At 36.1% G+C, this 24,911-nt stretch overlaps 1 protein-coding gene and 1 long non-coding RNA gene across 8 annotated transcripts in view; one reads left to right on the top strand and one right to left on the bottom strand.

Annotated features, from left to right (window-relative positions):
• CNKSR2 (connector enhancer of kinase suppressor of Ras 2) overlaps positions 1-24,911 on the bottom strand; it is a 257,093-nt gene that overhangs the window by 7,958 nt on the left and 224,224 nt on the right. For 2 of the 7 annotated variants that reach the window (XM_070502001.1, XM_070502003.1), the window contains one exon: positions 2,988-4,315. The exons of 4 other annotated variants lie outside the window; for them this stretch is intronic. In XM_070502001.1, the coding sequence (XP_070358102.1) occupies positions 4,311-4,315 (5 nt within the window). In that variant the 3' untranslated portion in view covers positions 2,988-4,310. Of the gene's footprint in view, positions 1-2,970; positions 4,316-24,911 lie in introns of those variants that run through there. One more of the 7 variants, XM_070502002.1, reaches the window with a different exon arrangement.
• The window catches only part of LOC139042649 (uncharacterized), a 53,956-nt gene continuing 30,777 nt past the window's right edge, over positions 1,733-24,911 (top strand). The window contains exon 1 of the long non-coding RNA XR_011499620.1: positions 1,733-1,869. This is a non-coding gene — a long non-coding RNA (uncharacterized lncRNA). The remainder of the gene's footprint in view (positions 1,870-24,911) is intronic.

Here is a 24,911-nt window from a genome sequence, read left to right as displayed (position 1 = left end):
ACTGAAAATATGAAAGCACCTTTATTTTCTTCTCTTTTTGCCCTCTTCTTCTTCGTCTCCTTCTCACTTTTCTTCTGGTTTCTCTTTTTAAAACCCTTGCTTTTCTTCTTCTAGAAGAGGCTTGCTTTGGAAGAGGAGGCAAGCACTTGGTGAGCTCTGCTTCCTGATTGACTTTCTTTCAACGTGCCAGTTCAGCCACTGGAGCACTGGCTGAAAACCGGCTCTTTTGCAATTTGAATGAATGTTTTCTGAAAGTTGGCAAAGTGTAGAAGACCACATGCAAACCACAGGACATACATAGGAACCTTCCACGACTCCTAATGAGGAGGTGTATCACTGCTACAATGAAATTTTAATTTGTATTTAATTTATTCAGGAATTCTAGGGCTATGCAGGAATAAATTCCCTCCCAAATTATATTTATATTTACAACATGTCACTTAGTCCTGTGTCAGATGGCAAACTTTTCTATTCCAATTTTATTAAAGAGAACATATCAAGTTCTCTTTCCTATATAAAATTTCATTGAGAACATATAAGGTTCTTTCCCATATAAAATTTCATTGACTGATAGATTTGAGGATTACAATGAAGTTACTGACGAATTAACTTGTATTTTGTGCCAAGGGAGGGTCATTTCTGGCTGTGTCATACGTGGCAGGGGTGAAAGAAGATCCTTTTTACTGTCTCATTGCTCTTCTAGCTACACTAAGAAATACTGTGACTCTAGGAAAGTGGTGAGCAGCCCAACAGTTCATTGTTTGGTTCTTTCAGGTTGCATATGACCTCCAGGTAGTGATAAAGCTCAAAGAAAAGATGAGCTAATGCAAAATAAGTTTGTGGGAACTTTCTTGCAAACGGCAAGAATGATAATGCATTTCTCAAATACTAAAAGGTCTTTGGTTGACAGATTTCCTTACACTCATGCTTAGTGTTTTCCAAACTTTTTTGATTGTGCACCCTTACCAGTTAAAATACTTCTGTTATTCATAACTTATATACATGTATTACTCTATATTAATAGATATGCATGTTATAAAACAAACACATAAAAGAAATTCGAAAGGATGAGATATAAAACCTGAGGAGAAATTCCAATGTTTTTGCTTCCTGTACCTCAGTGGCCCCATGTGTACCCTCCTTCAGAGACCTAGACTGTGACTTTCCCTCAGCGTTTACACCTCGCTCTCGTTTGCATTTCCCAGTCGTCTACCTGGCCTCATGCATCCAATGTTTAAACTGAATGATGGTTTTCTCTACTTTACACATGAAATACTCCAAAGAAGGCTCCCTATCAGGGGATGGTGTAATTTTTATGACAGTCTATCATGTAATTTCATTCACGTTTCTTTGGTGAAAATTAAGGAGAGCGGAATACAAACTTGGCGACCTATAATTTCATTCTGGTGTCCTCCCCATTTCCCCACCTCTGCAATGACAATGTTGAAGGAGAGTCAAAAATGAAAACAAAACAAAACGAGTATACCAACTGGGTTCTTGAAGAACCAAGCCAACAAGGATAACGAGTTTTGGTACATGTTTTGGAAGGGAACTGTGCTCTTTTAAAATTGGACAATGTCCTCATGGAAACAGTTGTTCCTTCCACAACACAGCTGGGTGGTTGAGCACAGAAGACTAGGAAAGGCTAAGTCACAAGGGGGAGAGAAGGCTGGACATAGTAGCATTAGTCACCAGTCAAATGTGAGAGGCATTCGTTCTTGTACACCCGCTAAGGCTTCCAGGATAATGGCGTCACGTACGTGGAGCACTATTCTTGTCATGAAGGGCAATTAACATTTGCATTGAGACATGGGAATATTTTCTGAATACTAATTTACTAGTGCACTGTAAGGAACCACTTATTTATATGTAAGTTGACAATTAAATTTTTAATGGGTTTAATGTAGATGGGTTTAATGTTTGTAGGTTTTATGCCAAAGATGATTATGTATTCAGGAGTTTACACTGTAATTTGAATTGTTTTATAATTAAATATTAGCTCTCTTAATTCATGCTTTTATATAAGTTAACTAGCTATGTCTAGCATTGTAAAACTGGGGAGAGGGCAGTTTGTTATATCAGAAAAAAAGCGTAAGATTTTAAAAGCTGGCTTTTACTTGTCACTCTGTAATCAACTACTCTTTTCATAATTAGAAGTAATTTGTTTGTTTTCTTTTAGGCAAAATAACAATTTCTTTGATGGAAAAAATTGTTTTTAGTGAGGAAAAAGCCCTTCTTTTAAAAGGACAGCTTGCATGAATCAACCAATATTGCTAAGTGTATTTTTAAAGAACATGTGAAGCTCACCCCTGTAAGAATGACCTTGTGCTTCACCAAATTAAGTAAAGCCCATTCTAGTGGCTGTCGATCCCTTCTGCGCAACAGTTAAGCTAACTTTCATAAAGATGTGACAAAAGAGACAGAGCTGGCTTATTCTATACCTCGTTCTCTAAGCATGTACTATCTACCAAACTATATGGGTTAAGGCCACAAATATTTGACAGTGGTTGAATTTTCAGGATATTACTGTAGTTTTTATGACAAATAGTTCAGATGGCAAAATCTTGCATGTCCTTGGCATTGATTTATTGACCCAAAGGGAAGGTTCTTTGAAGGACAATCACAAACATAAATGACAGATTCTAGATTTACCCACAGAATTTAGAAAATTTAACTAATAGAGACATGGAGGTCAAGGTACTGGCTCCCAGGCAAGAATTCATTAAGGGGACAGTTTAAAACCAAAGCTAAGAGATGATTATATTTAAAAATTAATGTGGAGGCACCATATTCCTCAATGAGAAAAAACTAAAATTTTTCATATCATAAAATTTTACTATGACTTAAACAGGGAGAATGACCCAAGACAAGCCCACTAATATTAAATGCCAACAAAATGCTTTTTGATGGACTTCTACATACCAGAACCATCATTTTTATATATACTTAAAAAAACACATTAAAATGGTTAGAGCACAGAGGCAATTGTAAGGCAGATCAATGTGATTTTATTCACAACACAAATTCCATTTGTAAGAAAGAAGCATAGATTACTTCTCTTTAGAAAGATATTTACTATCAAGCATACTTAGCAAATTATTTAGCTATCTAAAAAGATCTAATACCAATTGGTCATATTTTTATTTTTAATTTATATTTTTACAGGTATTCACATTATGCAATACCACACACTGCGGCGACAGGAAGAAAAAAACATTTCCAAATACAACGTTAAATTATTTGTTCATTGCACAGTATGAAATATCCATTAATTAGCATTGAAATTATTACAGAGTATCTTATCCAACTAAATAAAGGAAATTTCACATCCACTACAGAAGACAAATAAGCAATATTGAGCCATAGGGGACCCAGTTACATAGTATTAAATAATATCTGAAGCTAGTTTGAAAGACATCCAGACAAAACACCTTTTCAAAAGTGAAAACCACAGCCTATAGATTAGGAAACTTTTACAGAAAAGAATAGCTCATGCCTGTCCTATGAGACAACACCATTTGTATACAATTGCCAAGAAATAAGGAGAAAGTTAGGATTTTAGCTGAGGAATCTAATAAAGCCTGGCATGAGGAATTTTCTTCATTAGTGTCACCGAAAGCAGTCTCTGTGTTGCACCTGAATACACTTTATAATGAAATAAACATAGTAAGTTTCAGAGCAAGTTGTGTATACCTTGCCTTAATAGATTACACTTAATTTAGTACAATACAGCACGTCAAATTTTAAAAATGCAAAATACACAATACACAGAATTTGCTTCCTCTGCTTTGCCTTAAAGAGGCCACCGAAGAGTCCATTAAACAGCCAGGGTTTTCTAGTTATTGGAGCTGATCCCTCTCCTTTCCTGGTGTCAGGAGAACACAACTGAGGTGTCACCACACAGAGCCCTTCCCCAGTCAATACCCTTCCCCTTCTGTTCTCCCACAGAACCGGCAGTTTTCTGTCACTGTGCTCCATCTTGATTGGCTTTGATCTTATGCTAGTCCCAGTGTAGAAAGCTCGCATTCTTCTTATGAGTGGCCTGCCCCTCTTAATATCCCATTAGGGAGGCCCCCAATCCAAAACACTTGATGGTCTAAGCTTTTTAAGTCTGTTTTCTGTTATAAACAGCAAGGACGAGGCCATTTTAGTTGCTTGCAAGAGGTTGATGCTGAGTCTGCGCCGTGCCGACTCTCTCCGATCTAAATTCTCTAAACATTAGCTTATCAATCTGTGAGTCCAATGGGTTGAGTGCCAACAGAAGTGGATCCGATTTGGCATGGAGAGGTTCTACCAACTCTCGCAGTGTATTAGCCTAATATGATAAAGCAGTGATACAATATGATGAAAGACCTGCGAGTGCCATTACTTCCAAAGCATATTAGTATTTGTATTAGAAATACCATCATGCAATACCCATGAAGAGGAAAGAGAAAAATATGGCTAGAATTGCATATGGTTTTAATACCATAATGTCTTTCTGTTGGCATGCAAGTCTACTTGGCCATAAATGGGACACTTTTTGTTTTAAGCTTGGTTATTTGAAAACGCCAATCTTCTGTATACAAAATAATACACAGCGCAAATACATCTTTTCCCACCTCTATATTTATATATGCACACCTATAATTTTAATCAGAAAAGTTTGTTAAATGTATCCTCCATATACATGTAAAATGATCAATCTTTCAAGAAACTTAAACTATATTTCTATACAAGATCTTTCCTCAAATTCATCCATGGTCTACCTTCTAGCTAACAACCCTGATATATATGCTACCATGTGCTAATTGGTGAGCTAAAGAGTCCAGCTAGTGTGGCTCCAATGAGGAGGCCGAAGGCTGACCAATACAAAGGGAAGAGAGACGAAAAGCTCTAACAGGGTAAACGTGATGAAAGAGTGACTTTATATCTGAGCATAAGGCAGATGCCAAGGAGTTAAGAAACTAGAAGAGACTAAAGTTTCTGAATGACCTAGGAAACTAAGAACAATTAGGATAGAATAAAACTGTAGTCTCTTTTAGTTCACTTCATTTTGGACTTTGAGGAATCCAAATATTGTCACCAGGCACAAATCAGCAACATCCTGTAGTACCTTTTGAGTTATATCAAGAGGAGGGAACAGAGTGGGAAAGGGAACAGAGAAAGCATGTTGTTCATTACTACCTCCCTCAGAAAATAGGAAGGGCATGTGTCACCCATAGCACAGTACCTAGAAAACAGGATGCAGCATGGTTCAGAAATGAGCAGAATTAATTTTTGTTCATCATATCATACCCTTCTTTTGCAGAAAAGGGGCTGGGAACTAAGTAATCTTCATATGTAGGTCAAATGAAACAAAAGACAACACCTCAGTTTTTAGAAAATTATAATACTGGAATGCTAGCTCTGGCTTCTATCACTTTGTTTCATAAGGTCATGAAATTTCAGAGAGCAAAACCAGAAGCAATCTAACCTTGGGCACAAGGTCATTTCTAAGTTTAAACTTTTCCTAAATTATCTATGCAATTCAAACATTTTGTAAATTGTTTTGAACACATCCCTCCTTTCTCCTCAGAAACAACGTTACATGAGTGGTTTAATTTCTATTGCACTTAACCCACACTAAACCTGAACTAGAGCCAGATCAAGAGTCAGACTTGATGACTGGTAATCAAGTCAGGTTTAGTTACATTTACGACATTGTTTCCGTTGGGTTGCTGAATTATACTCCAAGATACTCAAAACACCTCCTCAGGTGAACGCCTTGTCAGAGTGCAGGATGGTGGGGGAGGATGGCTATTTCAAAATGGCTACAGCTAGGTCCCAGTCTGTATCTATTAGCATAAGAGGAGATACCTCCCCAAGGCAAGGTGTCTCTTCAACTAGTAGTGGTCAGGACCACTGGCTACCAAATCTCAGGGGTGGAGGTCTGCTTGTTAAACAGATTACTGGGCCCTACCCCTAATCTGTTGAATCAGAATTTCTGGATATGAAACTCAGGAATCTGCATTTTAAGCCAGCAACCCAGATCATTCTTGTGCCCACTGCAGTTTGAGACCTCCTGCTTTAGGCCAGTACATTGGGGTGGGCTACACTGTGGGTAGGGCTGGTTGGAGTGATGCCAATTTTTGTACTGCATATACAAAGAGTCTGTAAGTCAGAACCTTATAGTTGGGCACATCACATAGCGTTTTATTTTCAGTCTAGTCTCATCACCAGTATAACGTTGTATGCAATAGCTCAAACATGTTATTTCAAGGCTTTTGCCAAGGAATCTGGTTGAAATATCTTGGTCTACTGAAAACACAGCAAAATGAAAGAGGCCTTGGTAAACTGCTTGAATAAATTCTTTAAAGCTATACTTGGATGTAGTGTTAAATAGTTCCTACTTATTTTTGAGGCAAACAGAACAACTATAAAGATACTTCTAGACTCAAGCCCATTGACCCAACTGTACCTCTTGGTGTGCACATTCAGAATCTCAAGTATGAGCAGCAGTGGTGGGCCAGGAGGGTCAGATACAACAGAACAGTACATGGCTAATCTACACGAAATCTCTAAAACACAAAAACAAACCTGCTTCAGAATGATACCGTTCCATGAAAGCCTATCTTTGACTTCTGTCGATCTTATGTGTCTTTAACTTTTTGCAAATCTTTTTCTGGCCCTCAACACTCTCGCCTTTTCTCTCCCTTTGTGTTTTCACTGGGCTTTCTCTCTCTTCCTATTTCTACCCTTCTCCTTTGTAGCTGACAAATTCATTTATCCCCATTCAAATAATTAAAAATATTCAAACCAGTTAAAATTATTTATTATAGTGACAGACTAATTTTATTCCTGTTTTTAAAGGGACAAGTGGAAACTGCATGTTCCTTAAAAAGCAACAACAACAACAAAACAAATTATATGGCTCTTGATTGTTTTGTTTTCTTTTGGTCAATATCCTAAAACTATAAAAACATTCCCTACTTCCTGCTATAAAAATAAACATCACTATTTACCAAGCTTTTAACCAATTACATTTTGAAATAACGGCAACGTGTCTATGCTATCCCAGGAAAATCAGTAATGTTTCTGTTTGGCATATTACTTAATAAATATTTATTGAAATTCCACTCATCACTAAAGCTTCCAATTATGAGGCCACCAGCCCAGCTGGATAATAAGAAACAGATCCCGCGTCCCTGTTACAAAACCCCTCGAGATCTGAATGGTGGACCCAGATGTAATGCCATGTTGAGTCATGTAGAGGATGACTTATTCCAGTATGGATCCACTTCCCGTGCAAGCTCTTCACAGATTGAATCTTTATGTTGAGGAAGATGTTTCTTTCTCTTTTTGTTTTATGAATTTAAAAATCTCCCCACACCAAGGACCACTCAAATAATAAGCAGAAATATAAATTCTAGAAACATAAGTTTTGGAAATGTAATCAGTCTTCTAACAGTGTACCTGCTAGGGAGGGCTGATGATCCTTCAATCAAATGCCTGAGGATCAGAATACAGGGTCAGGATGGAGGCATACACATTTACAAGAGAATGATTAAGTCTGAACACAAAATAGGTGAAAGAAATATTTTCCTTAATGAATGAAAGACAAAAAATATGTCAAAATGGAAATAAGAAGTGCTTAACCCAGAACAGCACGTTCAAAGATTCCTACTTCTGAGTTCTAAGAGAAAATTTGGTTTCATTTATTCACTTCCATTATCAGTGGGCCTGAGGGCAAATTTAAGGGCAAAGCCGGGGACTACTGGTCTTAAGCTGCCTGCAGATAACAAAGGTCATCAATGGCAGACATCCAAGCGTATCAATACTAACACTTGTGAAGCTCCTGGGAGAGTAGAATTGTTTTGTGCTTTTTATTTTATTTTTTGCTGAGGAAGATTCATCCTGAGCTAACATCTGCTGTCAATCTTCCCTTTTTTTTTTTTTTAAATGTGAGCTGCTGCCACAACAAGGCCCCTGACAGACAAGTGGTGTGGTTCTGCGCTGGGAACTGAACCTGGGCTGCCGAAGCAGAGCATGTTGAATTTTAACCTCTAGGCCATCAGGGTGGCCTTATTTTGTGCTTTTTAAAAAAGCTTATTTGTTTAACAGAAATATCTGGAGCCTCCCCTTCTTTGAAATGTATGTGTTCAGATTTAAGTTTTTCTTTCTGAAAAACAGGAATATCTAACACCACAAACTAGACAGTCAGTGATAATTACTTTTCTTCATGTAAGTATTGGAAAGAGTGGGCTGGTACCTTGCTTCAGAATGTTGGGACCAAGAGAGAGACTTGTTAATTGTGACTTGAGTAGTTATCTGTCCAAGTTTTGAGGGCCTATTTTCTCATAAAGGTTGAGTTCAAATAGAAAAGATATGAGATTTTTAAAAATGTTTGTTTGCTTATTTTTTATTCAATACCATAGGAAGAAGGAACTGGAATGTCTTTATTTTTATTTTATGAATGAAGAGTAAAATTTTCATGATAAAGCTTTCTTTTAAAAAATAAAGTCATCAATAGTAAAAAGTAATATAGTTTGTGCTTATACTTAGAGCACTTACGGAGATCTTTAGCAATGACAGGTAAAATAAAATATGTGATGAACCTAGCCACAGGCAAAACAGAAAAGGAAATACTGTTTCCAGATAATTAGAATGTTCTTCTAAATTGCCAAACCACAATTCCACCCTCTGTGTATAATTCACAGGAGACAGAGCATTTCCTTATGAAAATAGTATCTCATTTAATGTACCTTCTGCTATATTATGATCTTAGAGTACATTTAGGACTTAATTAGTTATTATGAGTATACCACATTCTGGCTTTTTCTATCTGCATTAAAAACCATTATCTGAAATAAAGGCAGACCTAAGGTACCCTTTAAAGTAAGCTTATATATCAGCAACAATTGAAAAGGTCTTTTAAATATTTAATAGTCACAGAAAACTTAATATGTTCATTCAATTTACTATCAGTTTATTTTCAATGAAATGTATATAGATATTTCAGAAATATGTACTATGGAATTTTGCCACATTATATTGTCATCCCAAATGTCACCATTCAGATTTTAAAATATTCTAGATACACATTGTTCAATAAGGATTTACTATGGTGCTAACGTGCCTATGGGTATATACAATATTACACATAAATATCCAAAGATGATAGTCTGACCTCAAAGGGTTCACAGTATAGCTGTACAACTCCTTCCCCACTTCTGTCTTAAAATTTTATAGTTAAAAATTATCAATAAAATGAAGCTCTACTTTTTTAAGTACAAATATATACAGTCATATGTCACTTAACGATGGGGATACATTCTGAGAAATGTGTTGTTAGGTGATTTTGTCATTGTGCAAACATCATAGAGTGTACTTACACAAACCTAAATGCTATAGCCTACTACACACATCTAGGCTATATGGTACTAATCTTATGAGATCATCGTCATCTATGTGGTCCGTCATCGACCCAAACGTTGTTATGTGGTGCATGACTGTATATACACATATACAGATTCAATTATATGACTATAATGTAATTATACAATTATCCTAATAATGTATATTATTGTAATTATACTATATGTAATTACATTAATAATATATATTATATGGATATATTAATTTTAATTAATATATTTGGAATAGAAAATAAAAATACTTGATGTAGAAAGATCTCTTTGCCATCCTCCTATCTGCCTAAAAGCAAGACAAATTTCCCTTTTTGAAGGTGTTCCCCCTCTCCAATCCCACATTAGGAGAACAACCCTTATCACTGGAGACATAAAGCTGGCATTGAGATGGGTCTGCACAAACAAACCTTACTAAAATAACCCTTATCTTCCACTAGTTTCCCCCATATATTTACATTTCTACAATTTACCACCCTAAAAGCCCAAATCCCTTTTCCTCTGTCTTGTCACTTCTCCACAATTTATCATCCTTTGTTAAAATGGTATATAAGCCCACAGCTCTAATTGCTTCTTTGGGTCTTCACTTCTTTTCTATGAAGGCCTCTGTGCACATAAAAATTAAATGAACAGACTAAAATTTATATGCCTTTTCTCCTGTTAATTTGTCTTTTGTTAGTTTAATCTCTTTAAAACTCTCATTTCCAGATGAAATAGCTACAGAGGTAACATAGCTGAAGTCTGAGACATGAACCCACTATAGCAAATACACTTTTGTTTTTCCAACTCAATACTTCAGAGATGAACAATGCATATTTTTAATTTATGAGAATTTCCAACCTCTACCACGACCTCATATGGTTATATTAAAAGGATGTAATTAAACAGATCATGTTCAGTCTGGATGATAATTGGTGTGAAGTAACTCAGAGATAGAACTGCCAATGGAGTGAACAGGTAAATTACATGTGACACACTTCATCTGTGACTGTGTCTGGTCTATCAAAATGAAAAGGCAACTTGGGACCAACTATGTCTCAATTATTTTCTTGCCTATTTCTCTCAAAGGGTTCTTCTTTGGTCCTTCCAACCCTACTAGAACATTGTCTCCTACCTGATAAGCACTCTGAAAAGCAGTTCCAATCTCATCTGAACCTTGATCCACTTATGTGATTGGGTGGTAAAAATGTCTTCAGAACACTGATTATACTTCTATGACCCAACCTATTTAAATTTGCCCATTGCACTTGGCTTGAATTCTCCAAATTGGACATTCTGGTGGAATAACAGTTAAGGGTATCTGTACCTAGGCAGTTGGGGTTGTAAAGATACGCCTAGCATCAGGGGACATGAACAGACATTTCTCCAAAGAAGATATACAGATGGCCAATAGACACATGAAAAGATGCTCATCATCACTGATGATCAGGGAAATGCAAATCAAAACGACACTAAGGTATCACCTTACACCTGTGAGAATGGCAAAAATAACCAAAACAAAAAGTGACAAATGTTGGAGAGGTTGTGGAGAAAAAGGAACCCTCATACACTGCTGGTGGGAATGCAAACCAGTGCAGCCACTATGGAAAACAGTATGGAGATTTCTCAAAAATTAAAAATAGAAATACCTTATGATCCAGCCATCCCACTACGGGGTATCTATCCAAAGAACTTGAAGTCAGCAATTCCAAAAGTCCCATGCACCCCTATGTTCATTGCAGCATTATTTACAATAGCCAAGACGTGGAACCAACCTAAGTGCCCATCAACTGATGATTGGATAAAGAAGATATGGTACATACATACAATGGAATACTACTCAGCCATAAAAAAGGATAAAATCGTCCCATTCACAACAACATGGATGGACCTTGAGGGTATTATGTTAAGTGAAATAAGCCAGATAGAGAAAGACGAACTCGGCATGACTCAAATCATAGGTGGAAGTTAAACATAGAGACAAAGAGAACTGATCGGTGGCTACCAGGGGAAAGGGGGGTCGGGGGGAGGGCACAAAGGGTGAAGTGGTACATCTACAGCATGACTAACAATAATGTACAACTGAAATTTCACAAGGTTGTAAACTATCATAATCTCAACAAAAAGTTAAAAAAAAAAAAGATACGCCTAGCATGTTCACTCCATGAGAACCTGCTTATAGTAAACAGAGGACTTTGCCCTTATGTCCTCTGTCAAGCTACTGATCAACTAACTTGATCTGTGGTCAGTAAATTTTGATGTTATGCAAATTGTGTTTTTACTGACCAGCTTTTTTAGTAAGTAGACGATCAACGGCACAACTTCCTAATTCCTGAAAATTTGATCTAAAATAAGTGAAGACATATATATATATTTTTTTCAAATTAACAGTAACCTAGATTTTTGTGAATTTTTGCTCTATAGAGTCCACCCTATTCTTATTTTCATACTAAATTCATATACTATCCTGAAAGTACTGCCAACTTGACTTTGGTGGAATTCTTTTCTTTTTTTTCTTGTAAGAATAGCATTCAGTATCAGCTCCAGTATCATGATATCCCTCCAGGCCAAATGAAGGGAAAAAGCGATACTGATCTGCAAAAGTGAGTAAAACACTAAATTCTTTTCAACAAGAGTACAACAGGTGTGTGGGTGCACGTGTGTGGGTTGTGAGTAGAGCAAAAAAAGGAGTGATTCTTAGGCTAAAAGTTTAAAGACACTTCCTCTCAGGCTGGAACACTGTTTATGAATGTAGAAGCTTCAAATGGACTTATGCTTACTTTTTCTGACTGAGCTTACAATATTACAAAAAATTGCAATATTGATTTTCCCCCTTCAGTAACTTCTAAATGTTAATGCCTTATTACTAACCTCCTTGGCATACCAGCCTGACATTTGGGATCAGTTGCTCATTAGCAACTTTGGCAAGGAAGAGCTGCTTTAGGGAGCAATGCCGACTGAATTTCTTAGCAAAAGGACAACCAAAAATACCTTTCCCAGCAAAGAAAGTGCCAAGAAAGGTAAAAAGAAAATTCAAGAGATAATTGTAAGAACCTAAAATTCTATCTTGACAGTTACTTATCAGAATTCACATTTTTCTTTACCTCAAAACTGTTTTAAATCTAATTTCTCACCTTAATCAACGTTTCATATTCTCTCTTATTTTTCAATCTACAATAATTACATCATAGACTATTCTCATAAATCCCCAGTGTTAAAGTCATCTGCATATTCTGATATTCAAATTTTTATATTTTTAGGTATTCAAAATGTATTGTGTATATAATAAGAAAAAAATTATTTTGGTAAGAAAATCACTGTAAAATCATGTTTGTTAGAAACAGAGCATGGATGTAAACAAATCAGCACAAACATCCATCTTAGCTAAAAACTCAGAAGATAGAATGAGTATTCATACTCAATCTTAGTTGTCATAGAAATTATTGGCTATTAATGTTTTAGACCAGCAAACTCATCTGGCATTTAGGATGGAAAACTATAGAATCTGAGAACATATGAAGAATATGTTCTTTTTTAAAATGCCCTATTATGAGTTTCATTTATTTCCCTCCTGACAAAATTGTATAGCACTGCCATTTTGAAGAAAGTAGTTAGAGATAAGCTGACTCTCAATGTTCTTATGGGAAAATACAAATGACTTTGCAGCTCCTGCAAAAGCTTTCCAGCTGTATCTATGTTGAACATTTAGCATCACATGTTGAATTTCACGCTCACCAGTATAATCACAGAAAACTAGAATCATACTGGGACTTTGTTAGGGGGAGAGCTCCTTTTGCAAAATTCAAGTGTTTGAAATGTCAGAAGGTTCTCTGTATCATACAAGTTAATTTGCATTCAAATATAGCAATGAATTGCTAACTTTCTGCTAGTGAACAAAATAAAAAATCCAATTATACTAATAAATTTGTTTTCCATTTGTAAATTAATTAATTAACAGCACCTTTATGGTGCTGGCTTATTCATAATATCTTTTAAAAATTAAGGACAGGGGCCAGCCCGGTGGTGCAGCAGTTAAGTTCGCATGTTCTGCTTCTCCGCAGCCCGGGGCTCACCGGTTCGGATCCCGGGTGTGGACACGGCACCGCTTGAGAAGCCATGCTGTGGTAGGTGTCCCACATATAAAGTAGAGGAAGATGGGCATGGATGTTAGCTCAGGGCCAGTCTTCCTCAGCAAAAAGAGGAGGATTGGCAGCAGATGTTAGCTCAGGGCAATTCTTCCTCAAAAATAAATAAATGAATAAATAAATAAATAAATAAAAATTAAGGACAATTCCATATTTCATTGAAGTCAGGCTTTTTTGGAATTCCTATTCAGTGATTTTATATTAAACAAGGACCATGCTGCCTTCTCTAGGGTGAAAAAAAACCATCAAACTAGAGTTGTGAATTTGTAAGGATGTGCAAATCAAGAGGTGAATTTTGGATTCTCAAGTTCCACTTAAGACTTCCTTACCATCTCCTGACTGGTGCCATTCGGCGGCAGAGGTGTGGGGTGGGACGGGGATGACATGACAGGACAGGACGGACATGGGATGGGACAACAATGACAGCAGCTATGGTGTAAATAGCATCTCCATAACAAATGTGATCATCAAAGAACTCTAGAACTTTTGGCCCTTTCTGTGATACGGGTATATGTATGTATGTATGTGTGTGTGTGTGTGTGTGTAAATAAACACATTACTACCACAATAAAAGAAAAAAGAGAACACATTAGAATACAGTTGCACTAGTGTGTATGATCTTCCACAGATAATTCATCAACTCTACCCGGATGTGCTGTAGCTAGATTTATAGTGATAAATTACACCAATCCTTTCTTAAGGCCATGTATAGTTATGATCAAGGTTCTAGAATTACTTTTCTCATACTGACTTTATTGTTAGCAAGTGCAGAACTAATCTAAAAGACACCAATATAGGACTTAGAAACAACTTTAGAAAATCCCAAACTAAAATTAAAAGCAGCATTTTAAGACCACCATGAAGTGTACAGTATATGTGTTTACTACTATTTAGGAAAACTGTCACCTAATTTGAAATAAACATTACTCCATAGTAATTGACTATATAGAATACACACCATAAATACACATAAAACCAGAACCTGACCAAGGAAAATGTCATGATGACATTTTCTTTCTCCTTATTGTAAACCTTCCTCACAGCACTAGGAAGCCTGTTTTCTCTTTGTGGAAAATCAATAAATACTTCAAAAGCAGAAGCAAGAACTCTTCTTTAACAAAACAATACACTTTAATTATAGAAGGCCTTGGTTCCCAAGGCTTTAGTTTTAGCCATACTAGGAATGGTTTCAGATCTTAGTTGTGTGGGCAGATCTGGTCTCCATGGTGATGAAAAAGTAAGCCTGGGAAGTGGAAAGAACTGTGGTACATTGCTCCCCATAGAAACAGACAAGCTGAAATCAAATGTAGCTTCTGCATTTAGCATCGACAAAACCTGAACCTCCAGTGAACTGGTACCTTACCTCAGGAGCTACCATGGCAATCTGCTAAGAAAGTTGGGTTACAGATACCCACATCAATTACAACCAAAATGTCAAATCAAAGGCCAGAACATATGGGTTAAAAGTAATAATTTATTCACTAGTTTTGAATTTGGTTTTCTTAAATAGGATCTAGGAGTTTAATAGAGGCATTGTTGTTTTTACAAAATATCATATAATCTAATTAGTATTCCTTTTTAAAAAAAGTTCTAAGAAATAGCCCAGAACAACTTTCACTCTTCTTCAATTTAGCGTATATGTTCTCAAGGCAAATCAATCTAGCCTCTTAGCTTAGTAATAACAAGGATTATGATGCTAACATTTGTGTTTTGCTTTCTACTTATAAAGTGCTTTTACATGTAATATTTTGAAAGAAGATGCAGAAAATGTAACAATTTCACTGGAGTTCATTTTGGTAATGAATTTTCATTTTATACCACATACTGCATACTACAAATGAGAAATTAGAAGTTGGAAGCAGATGAAAGTGTGAATGTTGCATTCTTTACTAGTTCCTTTCAGGGCACACAAATTGACTTTTCAGATTTGTAAGAGGTGCTAGGAAGCAAGGTTTTTCAACGAGAAGAAACACTAACACACAATACATCAGATTTGGCATCTGAGTAGGAACTGGGAAGATCAGTAGCACCTCCCAATTTTACTCTTAAATCTATTGCTTTTATACCCCTCCAACCCTCCCAAAAGATTAAAAAATAATTAAAAAATCTTTTACCTGATACCAAGGAAAAAAAAGGGCAGAAAGATATGGATTGTTTCTAAGAAGATGGATCAAGAAGAACTTAGAAGGAAAAACTGAAGTAATAATTTTGTTTGGCCATCACACAAAATACTTTTCAAATTGGTCTCAAGACTTAATCCTTGGGAAGTGTTTTTTGTTTAATATCACAATATTAACTTGGCACAAATTAGCTATAAAAGTAATCATGTCAAAGTTTAAAATACTAAGAGTTTTGACTCAAGTGGTGGAATTAGTTCACTGTTTATACATATCATGGTACACCAATTGGTTATAATTGGAAGGTACACTAATTATAATTTTTGGCAATAAAATGTAAATTAGTGTGTAGGTTTTTGCTTTATTTGATGGAGCATATTAATGGTGATCTTAACCTGCTATAATAAAACCTAAAAATTTTAGTTTCTTTAGGTCTAATATATATACAAAAAAGGGAAACATTTTGCAAAATTTTAACCTGAATTAAAATGATAGACCCGAGGGACAGTCAGTGCTTGAGAGCATTCACTCTGCTGTGCTGTCAGGATGTCTTTGTCTGAATCTCAGATCTGCTATTAACTAGTGGGGAGTCCTGGCTCATGTTATTTAAATTCAGTTTCCTTATCTAGACGATGAGGATAATAGTAGTATGTATTTACCTCTTAGGGTTGTTGTGAGGACTAAATGAGTTATATTATGCAAGGGCCTTAGAATAGTGCCTTAGAATAGTTAGCACTCATTAAAAAGTGTTAACTATTATTTGTGGGTTCAATAAACCTACAAGATTTAAACAAAGTACATCATACTATAGATGTGTTGGTTTTACCTTAGAGAAGCCAATCCTATTTTAGTATTTTTTCCATGTGGAAAATATCTTCTCTTTCTACATAAAAAAAGAATAAGAGATTCAGATTTATGGGCATGCCTGGCTTTGCGGATTGCATTTCAAGTCCAGACTATGCAGCATATCTTTATAGAAAAGATAAATCACTAAAATATCTTTCACTCAACAGACAGGTAGAGTCCACAGGAAAGATAAAGAGTTTTCCTGAGACAACAATAAAAGTAAAAGGACAAATACATATAATTCAATCATTCCATTCAGAATGTCCTTGAGATCATATTTAAAAAATTATTTTATTCAAAGATTGACCAGTCAATGATGCTGTAAACCTGACTAAAATGAGTTGAGGTTTACTTTAGAATGGAGGTAGCAAGTCAAAACATCTTCAATTTTCACTTTCTTATAATTCATGTTATGTTCACTTAATATATTTCACTAAACAATTGAAATACATAAATCATATTAATATCAATAGGATTTATTTCCCACATCAATGAGTGTTTCTCTCTTGCCATTAGATAGCTTACTTTACATAATAATGTGGCAAAGTGTTCCAAAGTTTTTTCTTTTCCCTCAAGATGTAACCATAAAAAAGGGATATCGAAGAGTTGTTTTGAAATAAGTACCCTCTGTGTTGGATTCTAGCTGTCAAACCCAAAAACATCACACAGTTGAGCTTGTCAGCATGGTGAACCACGTCACTTCTGAAGTATTACAGCTCTCCTGGATTACACCTTCCTCTCCTTCTCTCTTCCACTATGTGTCTTCTTTGATCTCATCAAGAACACACAATCTCCTCCTGAATTCACCTGCTTATCCAATCGGGACCACTCTGACTAGACTCTCAACTCCCTCAACCCTCTTGGATACGCGCTACCTATACACTGTCCAGTATTCAGCCATCTGCTTTCTTACTCCTGCCTGGCCACTCAGCATTGCTAGAGAAAACTGAGTATCTATGTTGATTGGCACCATTCTAAATTTGTGTTTTCTCACTTTCGGTCATTTAGGACTACTTGGCAGAGCTTTTATTAGTGCTTGGTTAGCTCAATTTCCAATTCCCCATTGGGGGTGCTCCAAGCTTCCATTAGACTCTTCAAGCCCTACTTCTCTATCTGTGGATCTTCCTTTGAGCATATCACTTACTGCCTCCACATTTGCAGAGGGGATATAATATCTCTGATCTGGACTGCTGAAATAGTTTTTTAACTGGTTTCTCTATCACTTGTATTCTTTTTTTTTTTTTTTTAAAGATTTTTTTATTTTTTCCTTTTTCTCCCCAAAGCCCCCGGTACATAGTTGTATATTCTTAGTTGTGGGTCCTTCCAGCTGTGGCATGTGGGACGCTGCCTCAGCGTGGTCCGATGAGCAGTGCCATGTCCGCACCCAGGATTCGAACCAACGAAACACTGGGCCGCCTGCAGCGCAGCGCGCGAACTTAACCACTCGGCCACGGGGCCAGCCCCTATCACTTGTATTCTTTTATACCAACACATCTTCTACACTGCCATCAGAGTGACCTTTCTGAAACTTACATCTGATCATGTCATCTTCCTACTGCAATCTCCAAGGGCTCTCCATCATGTTTTTTGGGATATAATCCAAATTTTTGGGCAAGACCTTCACAATTTCGTTCTAGCATAATTTTTTGGTCTCATCTCTACTAATCTATACTATATGCCATATTTCTCTAACTTATTCTTTTCCTTCATTTCTGCCCTTTCTGATGGTATTCTTTTTTTTTTATCACAGAATGTAACCTCCTTTTCTTTTCCTCCTGCTGAAATCTTACTCATTCAGCTTAAACGTCCTATCCTCTCTAAGGCCTTGTCTGATTTCACAAGGTAGAAATAATTAAGACATCTTAAGTGCTTTTGTTGAACTTAACATGTTCACCTTCTAAAACACTTAATACGCTGCACTGTTATATTTGGATGTATTTCTCTCCCATTAGACGACAACACTGATTCTGTGATTTTCTTTCAATCTTTGTTTTTCTAGCACTTAGAAGAGTAGGTACTCAGGACATTGTGGCTGCTTCATAAATATTACTGGAATTGAATTAAATCACTAAAATATATTTTAATTTAATGTCTAAGTATATGAGGTGCAAACTGCACACTGTAATTCTATTAAACAACTGGGTAAAATGCTTTGTTGTTTTTAGTGCTGTCGAGTTGATTTCGACTCCTAGAACCCTGTGTCCAGCAGAGTGGAACCCTGCCCAGTCTTTCTGTACCATCCTCTTGCCTTCTCATGCTATATCAGACAATGCTCTGCTGCTATTCGTAGGTTTTCATGGCCAATTTTTTTGGAAGTAGGTGGCCAGGTCCTTCTTCGTAGTCTGTTTTAGTCTGGAAGCTCCACTGAAACCTGCTCACCATAGGTGATCTGCTGGTTTCTGAAATACTGGTGGCACAGCTTTCAGCATCACAGCAACATGCAGCCACCACAGTATGACAACCAATAGATGGGTGGTGTGGTTCCCTTCCCGGGAAACAAACCTGGGCCATGGTGGTGAGAATGCCTAATCTTAACCAGTAGACCACCAAAATGCTTTACCTCACTAGATTTTAAATTTTAGCAAGAAGATCTACTTCAAGTCTTTGATGTGAACTTGTGGCAGAGGGGGGAACCTTAGGAAGACAGGTCACGGAGGTCAAAAAATGCTATTTATGGCACTGCTATGTCAAGGAAGAATGATCTAGACCTTATATGAATTGATAGGCTGACCACTGCTAAAGGGTGCTTTCTTTGGACGACTTAGATTGTCAAGTTGTCATTCATATTAGGACAAGGGGAGTCAAAATCTTACTAAGACTCAGGATGAGTTTTTAATTATAAATATAGCCTATACATACACTCTCTAAAGGTCCTCTGTGACAGAGTCTGATTAGAAGGAACTACCCTGCTACCTTGGGGAGATGTTAGAAGGGATTGCAGACAAATTGCTTGATATGGGTTTACTGTTATGTCCAGAACTTAGTCCTTCAGGAAGATTTTGAATGGCTAGGTTTCTGTACCACATGGATCAGGCAAAATAGATACCATTATGACATAACCATAAGTTACTGTTTTAACACTTTAAAATGCCATATTACATATTTATTCATCCCTGTATTTCCATAAAAATATTGAAAATTTAACAGAAAAAGAATAGCCAAAATTTACCCAAAGATTTGAATGATATACCCATTTGTTCATTCCTTTCTAACTTTTAAAATATAACATGTTTTTATTTTAATAATCATTTTTGAAAACCAAGTTGAGCTCGTTTCAATTCTAAATAAAAATTCTCCAATCACTAAAAATACTTCTTATAATATCACTGGATCAATAAAGCGGCTTTTCTAAAGATTCACTCATCTCATTAGAGACAATTATAACACAGGAATTAGTTTTCTACCTTTCTCAAACCTAATGGCTTATATCACTCACACTTTCCTGTGATTTAATTGGGCAATAACCACCTGAATTACGAGCTATTGAGGGTAATATACAAGCATGTCAGATAGCTGCAATCTAGGACAAGCTCTGATTTTAGAAGTTAAGCAATAACTAGAATAAAAGTCTGGTTAGGTAGGTAAATTAATACAGCATAATTCTACTTAACTTGGAAACCAATGGAATAAGCCAAGACAGAAAACTTAAGGGCAGCCTATTCCTTTTGATATCAGAAAAGGATTCCAGATTGCTCCTATTCTTTAGCTATAAGAACTATAACTTCATAGGCACAATTCTCATCATTTTAACTACACTAAACTTAGTTACAAATACTGATACAATGTTCTTGAGTTTTTAGTCATTTAGGGCTATACGCCCTGTTAAAAACATCCAGTCTGGGGGCTGGCCCAGTGGCACAGCGGTTAAGTTCGCACGTTCAGCTTCGGCAGCCCGGGGTTCTCTGGTTCGGATGCTGAGTGCAGACATGGCACCGCTTGGCAAGCCATGCTGTGGTAGGAGTCCCACATACAAAGTAGAGGAAGATGGGCATAGATGTTAGCTCAGGGCCAGTCTTCCTCAGCAAAAAGAGGAGGATTGGCAGCAGTTAGCTCAGGGCTAATCTCCCCCCCCCCCAAAAAAAACCAGCCCCAGTTTATGATTGCTTTTATGATCCACTATTGGGATGACAACCAAGCCCTGCTTAGCAGGCTTTTGATTGTCAAGTAAAACAAACTGCATTAAGTCTTTTTTCTTTCTTTCTTTTTTTTTGAACTTAAGACACAGAGTGAAAGAGAATAGCTCTCTGCATTTTGCGAAAATAGTTTATTAACTGGCTTAATGCTCCAAGTTTGATGTGAATTATCTCAATATACTAAAATGATAGTTCTGACTATCGGTAATGCATAGGACTTCCTTACACATTCAGAAACTGAAGACTGATTTGATGCCACCAGTGGAAATATTATTGATGCTTAAACAGTGAGTCATTCATGTAATTTGGCTGTCTCATTATCATAGTTGGGGTGTATTTATTAAACTGTAACAACCTGAAAGTCATTTATAAACTCACTGCTCAAAATAATAGGTAGAATTGCTAAATTTTAGCTGGAATTATAGAATAGTTTATTCCATTCTTTTTTACTCTCTACTCTATAATTGGTCAGAAACCAATTTTTGGACATCTATGTCTTTCTTCTTCCAACAGTATGCAGTATTTTGTAAGCTATAAATCCCCAAAATAATTTTACTATTTATTTAGTCTGGGTTCCATGATAATGAAGTAGATGCTATAAACCTTGTTTAACACACACATGCTCAGAGAACTATAGGCAAGTAATTTTTGAAGGGCTAAATCGAGTTAGTTTGTTTATTTTTACCATCAGCTATGTTAATTATTCAGATGGGAGAGATATATTACTGGCTATGTGTGAAAATCTCAAGGAACATGGACAATGTAGCTCAACACTGCTTTTCATGAAATCAGACATTATGAAACCTTACCATGTATTCTCTAAAAATTATAATAAAAGAGACCACCTTGAAGAAATATCCTTGTCTTTCAAAGACAGGCAGCATATATCTAGGACAAAACACGTTATAGTAAGATAATCTAATAAACAGAAATACTAAAATGTTACCCCATAAGCTTTTTAGAGCAGAAATTGGTAGTACAGTTTTTTACTACCAAGACATTATTATTAAAAGGGCTTAACATGGAGAGGTTTGAATGCAACTTGTTTCTTTAATTTGGAGTTATAATTTATAGGAGAAGTGAGTTGGGTTACAGCGTAGAAATGATAATTTTTAGAAACTACCGAATGCAGTTGACCAAAGAATATGGCTGACCAGGGATAAGACTCTGGTCTAAAACAACAAGTTACTAGAAATATTTCCTTACTTTTACTAGATTCTGTAAACGGCCAAGGTCTATATGGTTTTAATACTCTATCTAGGCACATTTTGGTATTGATCGAAACATGTAAGAACAAAGGATTAAAAATCCTGCAAACTGTCCTAATGAAATCACCTAATTTTTATAGCTCCAGTTTTCCAATTATTTGCAGAATAAAAGCTGGTGGATCAGTTTCTGTGAAGTCTTCTGAAGATGAAAAAATATAAAACAATATAACCTGAGCTCCAATATTTTTTGCTTGTCACCAATATACTAACTATAGGATTTAATGCATTAAAAATGAGATTAATACCTGGAAGTAATTACTGCATGCATTAAAACCATGATAATTTCATGTCTCAAAAATATAAAGAAATGAGGAAAATCTATTTGGGATCTAACACTGAACAATGGGGAAGAATTAAGTGGCACTCTAGATATGAAGGGGACAAAAAGAAACTCTATAATTTTGTTTATTGTTCTTGTTTTTCTAGTGGGGAGGAGAGACAACACATAGTTGATATGGACCCTAAAAAATAAGAAAATGATTTTAAAACTTTAGACAAATTTTTCAATGATCAGTAGTTTTAAAAAATGATATTCTAGTAATACAAACAAACTCTCCCGATGAGAGAGGGAAAGGAGACGCAGCTGAAGTCAACGTAGTCACAGGGAGATTCCTCAGAAAGAGCTTTAGTTTAAGGACGGTTTCTATAAAAGATAGAAGAGGCTACTAGAAATGAACAAGCAGAAAATACCAATTGCTTGTAAGAAGAGTGTCAGGAAGGCAAATGTTTAGCTGAGACTTGTGAAAAAACTGAAGATAGAAAGAGCTTTTTTAAAAAAATTGTTTTACGAAAAAATAAATGACAAAAGAAAGTAGAAGCATATGGCTGCAATGATATTTTAGGCTTTTCCTGCAAGGAGAAAAGTCTTCACACTAGGAAATTAAAAAAGAAAAACTTCTTGAGATAAGGGACTACTAAGACTCACTTTGTGGTCTCTTTGAACTAGCAGAATAATCTTAGGAACTGAATGAACTTTTTTGGAAATTATCTTAGGGCCACTATCAGAATGCCTTGAGACTTACTGCTTCAAGAGAGAGTTCTCTCATTGAAACAAACAAAACTCAGCATGGGTTCTACAGAGAAAGCAATGATAAACCCGATATAGATACATGGTAAAGTTTTAGAACAGACTATGTTTGGGAGGAGTTTCATTTTGTAATTTCCACCAAAGAACCAACATGGATTCAATAAAAATGAAGCATTTTAAACTGGCTTTTTTTTCTGGACAGTATCTCTAGGCTGGGAGACAAGAGGAAAGCCAAGGGCAGTGTGTCTTGCATCTGATGAAATTTTGCTTGATATCCTTATGAATAAAGTACCGTAATATGGACTGAATCATATTACTATTAAGTGGATCCAGATAAGGACTTTGAATGATTGAAAGAAATTAACATATAGTTTCAGATTGAATGCTGTAAAGCTCTGTCCTTGTTCCTTTCTTTAAAACGTTTTCTTTAACAATGTTCTTTCCTTAATCAGTGAAGCAGTTAAAAACAGAGAAAGAATGCTTAGAATGTTGGAGGGGTATTCAACAATAGGAGAGATGATTAATATCATAGATGATAAAACTGAGATTCCAAACTTTCTTAACAGGATCGAATACTGCTGGGTGAAACCTGCGAAGTTAAAACTTTGAGATAAATATAAATAGGTGCATTCAGGTCAAAAAATAAAGTAAATAAGTGTGGGATGCTATTTACGACTTGGTAGCATTAAAGCATTATATATGAGCCAACAGTGAGCAGGTTAAAACTAATTTTAATCATGTCAACAAAAGTATGGTGTCTAGATCACTGTAATAGTTCCAATACACTTGGCATGGCAACACTAAAAAGAAACAATGTGTACAGATGAGGGTAACCAGGATAGTGAGTTATCTAGAACTCATGTCATAGGTATAAAGTTAAGTATAAGGTATAAAGTATATAGTCTGAGCTGACTAGGTACACTCAGCTCAGAGATGAGACAACAAATTATGTTTGAGAACACAATTCCATTGTATAGTTCTGGACATGTACAAAGTGCAAAGCACTATGGTGAAAGCAAAGGTAAGGCCATTATGCTGAAGAGAACCATAAAACCTTAGAGATGGAAGAAGCCATCAGGTTCAACTGTCCAGCTAGCTCGGGAAGCCCTGACTGGTAGCTGGTTATTCAGCCCCTTCTTAAACACTGAGTAATGGCGAGGCCACTAAAATGACAAGACCAGTTATTCCACTCATGGGCAAGTGCAATCAGCAGAATGTTTTCCTTCATATCAATCTAAACAGCCTCCCTGTACCTTCCCACCTATTATGTCCTCTGGAACTTCAAAGACTATCTTATCTCTTGTCCACATGTCAGCTTTTCAACCACTTGCTCTGTATTTTTATAATCTGCAGTGTCAAGATCCACAATGAGTAGCATTTGTATCAATACAAGAAAAAACTTTTTAACTAGAGCTGTCCAACATGGAATGCCCTGACCTTGGGGACAGTAAGCCCTGAGTCCCTGAAATATTCAAGCAGAATCTCAATAATAATTTATCAAATACATAAAAGCTATTTCTGTATTAAGTGGGAGGGTGAATACTGAAAACTCTTATGGTGAAGTGGCTAATTATTATGCATATTTACATACAGCATGGCACATGTTATATACCTACTCAGATAAAAAACTACTTATTAAATGAATTCTTTACCTTAATATATAAAGCATTTTAAATGGGTTCTATAGTATTTACCAGAGAGAAGCCACTCAGAGTTACAAATACCAAAAACAAGATGTTACACACTTAAAAAAGCATTCAAAGTTAAGCCTAACTTTTCACTTAATTATTCAACAAGGATATTCAGCACTTGTACAGAATTATTTTTGAAATGGTAAACATCTTTTCTACCTCTAGTGCTGAGGCACAATCCTTCTAATTAGGTTAATAAAAGATCATCATGAGACTTAGAACCCAGGATTCTAAATCAAGAGATGGCTGCCCAGCAACTACACAGGGTGTAAGACGACAACAAAGTACAAAGGGGAGGGTGGAGCTCACTGTCAGAGTT

Source organism: Equus asinus, chromosome X (assembly GCF_041296235.1).
Source record: "Equus asinus isolate D_3611 breed Donkey chromosome X, EquAss-T2T_v2, whole genome shotgun sequence".
NCBI classification, from domain to species: Eukaryota; Metazoa; Chordata; class Mammalia; order Perissodactyla; family Equidae; genus Equus; species Equus asinus.
The sequence above is the reverse complement of the archived record's forward strand: the minus strand, read 5'-3'. Positions and strand labels throughout refer to the sequence as shown.